The sequence below is a fragment of the Acytostelium subglobosum genome (genome assembly GCF_000787575.1).
Source record: "Acytostelium subglobosum LB1 DNA, scaffold: scaffold27, whole genome shotgun sequence".
In the NCBI taxonomy this organism is placed as follows: Eukaryota; Evosea; class Eumycetozoa; order Acytosteliales; family Acytosteliaceae; genus Acytostelium; species Acytostelium subglobosum.
The window spans coordinates 325699-335112 of record NW_012236506.1 but is presented as its reverse complement, the minus strand read 5'-3'; the positions used below and the strand labels follow the sequence as shown (position 1 = coordinate 335112).

Below are 9414 nucleotides of genomic sequence, written 5' to 3'. Positions count from 1 at the left end.
TTGGTGGCTGAGTTGGTGGCTGAGTTGGTGGAGCTGTTGGTGGAGCTGTGGGTGGCTGAGTTGGTGGAGTAGTTGGTGGAGCTGTGGGTGGTTGAGTTGGTGGGATGGTGGGAGGTGGGATGTTGATGCACTCCATGTCAATGTTGATATCCATAACATCTGATGAGAGGAAGGTAACAGTTCCATTGGGTGCAGTAGCCTTGAAGCTCATCCAAACTGAGAGACCAAAGTTCTGGTTCTTACCATTGGCACCATAGCCAACTTGAGCTGGCATGTTCTTGTCATCGACGATTGTCACCAAGTATCCATTGTACATGATGCAGCTGGACTTGGCTGGGTTGACACGGTAGTAGAACCAGGTGCCAACATCAACTGGGCCAGTGGGGAAGTAGACCTGCTCGGCCAACTCCAACTTCATTGAACGGAATGTTTGAATGTCTGGGATGAACTCAAAGTTGCAGTTCATGATGGGGATTGTGTCGTTGGTAGTTGATCCAAAGATGCCAGAGACAGTGATTGAGTAGTCTGGGTTGAGTGAAACCTCACCCCTGTTGTCAATGAAGTCCCAGGAGTTGTAGCCACCGAATGGAGTCAAGTCTTCGGCATTGATCCAGATTGATTGAGCTGCAGCAGCCTTGGCGTGGTAGCGGTCATATTCACAATCTGAGCAGTCAATGTCCACGTTGATATCGACGACCTGGTCCGAAGTGTAGACGACCTGACCATTCTTCATGAACTTGAAGTTGTACCATGACGACAATCCATTGACAACGTTCTTTCCGCTGGCACCAATGCCAACTTGCATGGGCATGTCCATATGTTCAGATAGTTCGATGGTCATTCCATCGATCTCACCTCCAAAGCACTCAATGGTGGATGACTCGAGTGTGTAGTAGGTCCAGAGTTGTGGGTCAACTGGGCCGTATGGAACGTAGGCGCTTGGCTTCAACTCTTGTTTTGGCATAAATGAACCCTTTGCGCGACGGAGGACAAGCTTGGCCTCCATGTAAGGCCATGTGTGACCTGGTGGAACCAAAGTGCCAGACAATGACACCAACTCTCCATCATTCAAAATTGTTGCGCGATCTTGGTAAAAGTCCCAGATCGTATTTCCACCCGGTATATTGGCATCACCGAATGTTATCGAGTGACCACCTGTACCCTCATMWAGTAAGTTGGGTCAATCCTAGCTGCGTTAACATCTATATCCAGCAATAATATTAGTTAGTGAGTGAACATGGAACTATTCCAAACATTCAAACTTATGAATATTTAAAACATACTTAGGTAATGACATGATGGTTCAATCTGAGCATAAATTGCAACCAGAGTTACTAATAACAAAGCCAATTGGATCTTCATTATTATTTGTTATATATATAAATAAATAAATAAATAAATAATTGAATTGAATTGTTATAATATTCTAACAAACATTTATCATATTTATAGTTCATAGATAAACAACATACATACGCTCTTCATTGGTTGACCAGTCATTCCCACTTACCTACCTACCTACCCTACTCACCTACCTCCAGTCATTAGATTAGATTCATAGTCTATAATACTAATATGTACAGTGTGAACATAGTGAGTGATATACATTGAACCTTAAACAAGATATCTAAGAGTGATGTTTGGATCTCTTTAATCCAAATAAATACAAAGTCAACCTTTATCATTGACATGTGGAACACACAAACCTTAAAGGGCATCTAAATGTTGAGTATAACATCCTCTACCTTAGTGTTGTGGACTAACTAACCCTCAACACATAAGTTGTTCAATTCGTAATTCGCATTGTGTTGTGTGTTCAATGTTTGAAGCGAAGTTCAGCAAGAATGACCAATTTTTTACCAAACACACTCCTCAACCATCATCATTCCATGTCCACACACACTTGCTTTTGCCGACAATGAATGATCAATCAGATCAAGACGAGTCATACTGATTACACATACATATAATATATTATATACAAAAATAAATAAACAATGATGAACAGAGGACTGTCGTCATGTGTCAGAGTGGCATCGCTGTCAGCTGCATCACATGCCACTGCCAGATCAGCGTCCAAACAGATGATCAATCGTAACATTAGCAATATAATCAATAGTAGCAACACCAAGATTGCATCCATAAATATATCAGTGACATCGATGCTGAATCAAGCATCGTCATCGTCGTCTGCATCAACGCCCCTATTATCATCCACAATGTCCAAGCCATGCACTCAATCATCATTCTCATCACAACTACCCAACAGGTATGTGTACTGCTGTTCACCTCATTCATTCACTCATTCATACGCTAACATATACCTATCCATCATCCATTCATATCAATACAGTATAAAGATCACAGCCAAGTTGGCCAAATTCAAGATTAGTAGTTTCTGGATTGTCTCTGATGGTATTTATTTGAATGATGAATGCACTGCATGCATGTGTCGCTCGACATAGTTGATCATAGTCACTAACTCATTGCTCCCCTCTCCACTGCAACACACCTCATTCCAACAACCAATCATTCAATCAATCAATCCTATCAATCCAATCAAATCAATACTACAACAACAATAACAATTCAAGATGATGATGGTATGTGACACAACCCAACTCAATAACATTAAACAACTCGTTCTCCGACAACAACATTGCAATCCTCTCTCTCATTCATTCATCGCTTCACACACCTCCTCATCAACCATCCATCCATCCATCTCTTTGCGAACGAACAACAACAAAAGGTAGATATTCGATCATGATGCATGCATCGTCCTGTCTGTCGTCTGTCTGTCTGTCTTCACACTTCCACTCACTCATCACAATCACATGACATCACGTCACATCACATCACTTCACTCCCTCCACTCATTCGATGACATGACCCAGCAATAATAACCCTCTATCCTTTATCATTTCCATTACTCAAGGTTCCTGATCACCATAATATTGAAATGGAGGCCAGTGCCACTCACTTGTCCTCCATCAGCCACTCCACTTACCTTATCACATGTCACACCGCCACGTCACGCCTCACTACCAACCAACCAATCAATCAATCCCACCTGCCCCTCTCCCCATCGCGCGCGACCTGACCTTCATTAACATTCAAGTCTAACACAGATATATCGTAACTCTCCCAATCTCTATCCATCACTCTCAGGATCATGACACTGGACGTAATAGACATATGTCCATCCACCCTCATCATCACTTGCACATAACAAAACACAACATAACATAACATATACGAACATCCACCATCTGCACCCTTTCCGTCTGTCTGTCGGATCCGTCAATGACTTCCACAGTATATATATTTATATAAGTTCTAATCACCAATCATTCAATCAATCAATCAATCAATCACGTGCACATTTCTGCTGTCTAGGCGTTTGACCCTTCCTTCCATCTCCATACTCTCTCTTTGTCCGACCAACAACAACCAACAAACAACCAACATCCAACAACAACATCATGCAATAAATCCAACTACCTACCTTGACCTTGTACGAAGTGAGGTGATAGTTAGGTAGTATTATAAATAATCACATCTAACATATTCATGCTTTAATTAATAGGGAGGTGAAAGTGAATGACACTGGATAAATACATTTATTATTATTATTACAAACATATATAAATATGAACATACATGTACAAGGTTTGACTTATTCCATAGTAATAATTATTGAAACAAGTAGTAAAAGTCAGACGAATGCTCTGTCTTGGGCTTGATCGCGCGAATTGAGGAAATATCAAATTTGTGTTGGGGATCTCACTCTACTTGAATCACACTCACGCACATAAGTATCTCGCGCACTTACTCTTTCATTCAATCATTCAATCATTCAACTTTACTATCTGTATCACTTACATACTTTACTTTATATATATATATAATATAAAACATGTCATTCCTTGATGATGATGATTCTTATAGCAACAAGACAACATCTAGTTCAAAGAAACTAGGATCGTTGTTTAGTGAGAGTAGCAATATGCAGGGCAATCAATCATTACAGTACAACAGCACAAAGCTGCAGAGCTCTGCAACGGCATCCACATCAGCCTCTACACAAAAGACACAAGAACTGATCATAGGCTCAGCAGTACATTTATATAAGTTGTAAGTTTTGTTTGTGATTGAGTTGGATTGATCAACTTGATTGATTGATTGATTGAATGATTGACACGAAAACGATAACAGTGAGCAGGATAAATACACTACAGTTGGAAGCTTCTCAGCGGCGATCATTACATATAGACCAAATGGCAAGTTCCATTTGATGGTGTATGATAAGAATAGGACGGCTATGGTGACTACGACTATCACACCGGTCTTTGTCTACACGGTCAATGAGACTTATGCCAACTTCACTGATCAGGGCCAGGCATGGTCGATGAACTTTGGCACCAAGGAGGAGGCCGTCAAGTTTGCCACTCACGTCGCCATTGCCAAGTGTGCCGCTGGCAACTACCAGTCGGTCGTTGACGTGGAGCTGGCGACTGCTCCCGCCGGAGTCAAGGGCGTCCAAGCAGGCGACCGCGTCACCATCAAGTACACTGGCTGGTTGGACAACAATCAGCATCTAGGCGCCATGTTTGACACAAACATGAACTCGGACAGCACTCTGCGATTCGTCATTGGCGAGGGCAAGGTAATCAGGGGCTGGGAGACTGGTGTCGTCGGCATGAAAAAGGGTGTCAAGCGCATCCTCGTCATCCCGTCCGACATGGCCTATGGCAAGACTGGCAACGGCTCGATCGCCCCCAACTCCAACCTGGTATTTGAGCTCGATCTTATCGGCTTCAAGAAGCAGGCAGGTGTGGGTGAGGCTGCCGCGGCACCCGGTAGCGAGCTACCTGTACAACAGGCACCACAACAAGTGCCACAACAGAATCTACCAAACGCATTGTTTGATAGCATGCCCACACCACAGTCCAATGACAAGGGTACACTGATCAATCATATCCAGCGTGTTGCCAAACTCTCAGAGGTTGAGCCAGACAATAACAGTAACAACAGCAGCAACAGTGGCAGTAATAGCAACAACAGTGGCAGCAACAGCAACAACTATGGTAGTGGCAACAACAATAACAATAGCAACCACAGCAGCAATAACTACAATGGAGGCAACAACAGCAACAACAACAATGGTTATGGCAACAACAATAACAATAACAGCAACAGTTATGGCTATAACAATCAACAAGGTGGCAATAACTATGGACAGGGATACAACAGCAACAACCAGGGTGGATATGGATCGAACTCGCCTTATGGATCACAACAGGGTCAGTTTGGACAGCAGGGCCAACAGTATGGCGCACAAGGTTTCAACTCACCTTATGGCACCCAACAGTTTGGCCAGACACAGCCGTATGGCAGCGCAACAGGCATCTACTCTGGTGCACTTGTCACACACCAGGGCGCCATTGTTCCAATGGTTCAGCCAAGCGCGACCGGCTCGCCACAGATCATCTTGCAGCCCACTCCTGCTGCAGCCCCCGCCCCAGCGCCCGCTCCAGCTCCAGCCCCTGCTCCCACTCCCGCACCCGCTCCAGCACCAGTGTTGCCAACTCCTCAGATGCCAACTTCTTCGGCTGAGACCTTCCAGATACTGGCCAAGGAGAACAAGCTGAAGAAGGAGATCAAGAGCAGCCTGGCCGAGTTCAAGCAGCAGCTGAGTGAGGTCAACTCCAAGTTCGACACGCTCAAGCATCCGATCGTGCATGGTGATGTGCCCATCTCGGGCATGCTTCTTGTTCAGACGCTGAACAAGATTGTCGAGGACAACGACCGTCTGGTCAAGGACAACGTCGAGAAGGAGACCAAGCTGACCTCTTACAAGGAGACCATCGCCGCTCTGCACAAGAAGAACGAGCAGTTCCTCGAGGAGAACACCAGGATGATTGAGAACAGGAATGAGGCGTTCAGCGACAATGTATCCAACACGAGGAAGCAAGTCGTGCAGCTGCAGAAGGAGAAGTCGATCATCGAAGATGAGATGGCCGAGAAGGAGATCCATCTCAACAGGGCTCTCAGCCAGATCAACACACTGAAGCGTGAGAACGCTGTGCTCAAGGAGGACCTGCAGAGCACCAAGGACGACATCTTAAAGAGCTCCACCGATCAAGAGTCGTCGAGGACCGTCGAGAAGGAGCTCACAGCCAAGATCCGCGCACTCAACAAGCTGTTGCTCAACGAGAAGAACTCGCGCAAGACAGATGTCGACCGCATCACATTGTTGGAGGACGAGTTGAAGGACTCACAAGAGTCCGTGCAACAGATCGAGAAGAATTTCGAGGAGCAGGTCAAGAAGCTCAAGATCGATATGCTGCGACAGAAGAAGCGTCACGAGGAGAAGGTTGCTACGCTCACCGTCGAGGTCACCGCCGCAAAGGACGCCCTGGAGACTGAGCGTTCGTCAACCGGCACCAACAGCCTGATCGAGAGCACCAAGCAGGAGGTCGAGTCCAAGTTCAGTCTGATGCTCGTCAAGAAGGACCAAGTCATCACCGCTTTGGAAGCGGACCTTGCCAACGACCGCAAGTCATTGGCCGATGCACAGTCCGAGTTGGAGAAGCTCAAGAGCAATGGAGAGGATGTTGTCAAGCAACTCCAGTCAGAGCGTGCCAAGACTCAGGAGGCCTATGAGAAGGGATTCAACGAGGGCATGAACAATGCCGCACCAGCCGCTGGCGGCAAGGACACCGCAGAGATCACCGCCAAGTTACAGTCGACCATGAAGGAGCTGAACAAAGTCACTGAGCAGTTGCAGCAAGAGAAGAGCAAACAGCAGGCAGCCTACCAGACATCACCACCGAGATCAAGATGCTGATGCAACAAGTCTATGTTGGAATTACAGAGGAGCTCGAAGAGGATGAGACCTATCCCACTGAGGACATTCTGGCCACTTTCAAGGGTGTGATCAAGAAGACCACGATTGAGTTCATTCAATCTAGAGAGCAACAGGAAGAGGAAGAAGAGGTGGAGGAGGAGGCAGAGGAAGAGGCAGAGGTGGAAGTAGATGAAGTCATTCCAACTCCAAGCCCTGCCAAGGCAGTCACCAAGCCCGCTGCACCACTATCATCAAACAATGCAACAGACGATGACGATGATGACGATGATGATATCGACATTGACGACGAAGAACTCAACAAAGAGATCGAGGCTGAGCTCGCAATGATGGAGAGAGAAGAACAGAATTCATCAACACCAGCTGCTGTCCCTGAGAAGCCAGCCACAGCCACACCAACCCCAACCCCAACCCCAACCCCAACTCCAACTCCAACAGCAACTCCAACAATCGATGTTGAAGAAGAGAAGGTTGTTGGAGAGCAATCTACCAAGGTCGCCACAACTGAGAAGGTTGTGATTGGAGAGGACACTGAGGACGACGATGAGGAAATCGAGATCGATGAGAAGGAGTTGGCTGAGCTCGAGAAGGAAATGCAGAATCAGACTGATGACGATGACATCCAGGTAGACGAAATCGATGAGGACACCTACAATGCGATCAAGGCAGAGGATGAAGACCTCTAAACATTGTTGTACACTAAGAACATTAATAATAACTCCATTTTATAATTATAATACCCCTTTTAAGTACATGTCATATGACAATCCAATCAGCCTGGATAGATGGATGCAAGGATGGAAGAAGTTCAGTTTGTTGGAACACATAAACACACTCACATCGCGATCAATCAATCGAACACCATGGAAGCTCAATCATGATAACTCATCTGGAACCACCTCAGAGTTACGCCTCGCTAGCATAGTGTGCGAGTGAACGTGTTGTGCTGTGACCATAGATCGGCACATCGTAATGTATGTGAGGTCATAATGCATGGACTGACAGCAGTAAGTACGTCTCATGACGTCAACTCGTCATGCCTCTACCATCAATGTGATGTGTCGACACCATTCCATTTATCATTCACCATCTGTATGAATATACATGTATCATTGTGTAAGTACAACACAACAAATAATATGATAGTGAGTGTGTGAGTTGTGTTCAAACTCCAACCGACTCTCTCTTGATAATTGGAACTTGATCACACCCACCCACCAACCCCATAGTCATATGACCATCAATCAATCAATCAATCTCACCTTAACTTGAACATGATAATCTCTCTTCACACCTTCACACTTACACAGTCGCTCCATTCACAGTGACACCTCACTATTATCAATGGTACTCGCTGTTTAGGACACCACCCGCTATACATTAATTCATTCATTCAGTCAGTCAGTCTATTATTCAATCAATCAGCTGATTGCAGTGGCGTTTCCTAAGAACACAGGTCCCCATGGGCCAATCTATTCATTAGAAGTAGGATGTAAGTAGGGGATACCATGGGGGCTCTGTCGACCATCCAACACACAACACACACACCTCTTGGAGATCAAAGCACACCGTCCAAACACACACTTTATCAATCAATCACCTCCTATTTATATATCTTATAAGTTGACTCTCGAGTGTGTGAATGAATGAATGAATTATTGTGTTGGCGGGGTAGTGGCAGCTGATCACCTATCCTCCACTCACCCACCCCCCACGCGCCTTGATAGATCGCTCCTGCAGCGCTGCCCAACCACGTTTATCCAATGGATAGTGGTGGCCATCTATAATTAATATGGCGCATACGGGTACCCTTGGTGACCATCACACCCCTCGTGTAGCCCGACCAGATTGGCTGCACCACTTGGTGTTGCATTGTTGTTGTTGTTATTGTTGCTCTGTTGCGATCGATCAGACCTATACTACCCTTCCTTGAGCACCCGTGGAGTGATGGCCTGGCATGTGCCGGAAGATAGAATATTAATGAATTATTATTGAATGAATGATTGAATGAATGATGTTGCACCTTATCATCTTGCTTGGCATTCCATTTCCCATTTCTTCAATCCCCCTCCTTTCCATCCATCCAAACTCAACCTCCTTAATAGTACCCTACCTAGATTGTAGTAGTAGCCTCACTCCTACAACTTAAGATTGATGTTGTTGTTCTTCTGTGTTTAAACAATCAATCAATTCAAACAACAACCATAACAGCAGGGTAGTCCATCCCTCACTGCATTGCACCTTGATCACTCACCACACTCACTCCATCAACATCATCAACCAACAAACAACATCAACAACAACAACAACAACAACAGCAACAGCAACAAGATCAGCACCTCCAGTTCCCAACTAGTCATTTCACAAACAACCCAACTACCTGTTGTTAATTACAACTTCAATCAATCAACTTCCAAACAGAACAGGCCACAGGTACTTCCTCAACTCAAACTCAAACCAGGATCCTCAATCATAATATTATAATCGGCAGAGAGCCTCTCACTAATATTAATTAGCTCTTGTATTTAATTAATATATTATTA

General features: G+C 45.1%; 3 protein-coding genes across 3 annotated transcripts; 2 read left to right on the top strand and 1 right to left on the bottom strand.

The window, feature by feature from the left end:
* SAMD00019534_105050 (hypothetical protein) lies at window positions 1-1102 on the bottom strand (the record flags this gene model as incomplete). The annotated part of the gene is made up of 2 exons (XM_012894343.1): window positions 1-159; window positions 208-1102. Coding segments are annotated over 2 exons (1054 nt in total), but the record flags the coding sequence as incomplete, so codon positions are not given.
* An 898-nt stretch (window positions 1103-2000) lies between these two features.
* SAMD00019534_105040 (hypothetical protein) lies at window positions 2001-2465 on the top strand (the record flags this gene model as incomplete). The annotated part of the gene is made up of 2 exons (XM_012894342.1): window positions 2001-2269; window positions 2354-2465. The coding sequence occupies 2 exons, from the start codon at window positions 2001-2003 to the stop codon at window positions 2463-2465; spliced, it is 381 nt and encodes a 126-aa protein (XP_012749796.1).
* A 1454-nt stretch (window positions 2466-3919) lies between these two features.
* Window positions 3920-6853, top strand: SAMD00019534_105030 (hypothetical protein; the record flags this gene model as incomplete). Its single annotated transcript, XM_012894341.1, has 2 exons — window positions 3920-4137; window positions 4219-6853. 2 exons carry the CDS (start codon window positions 3920-3922, stop codon window positions 6851-6853), a joined length of 2853 nt encoding a protein of 950 aa, XP_012749795.1.
* Window positions 6854-9414: the final 2561 nt, after the last annotated feature.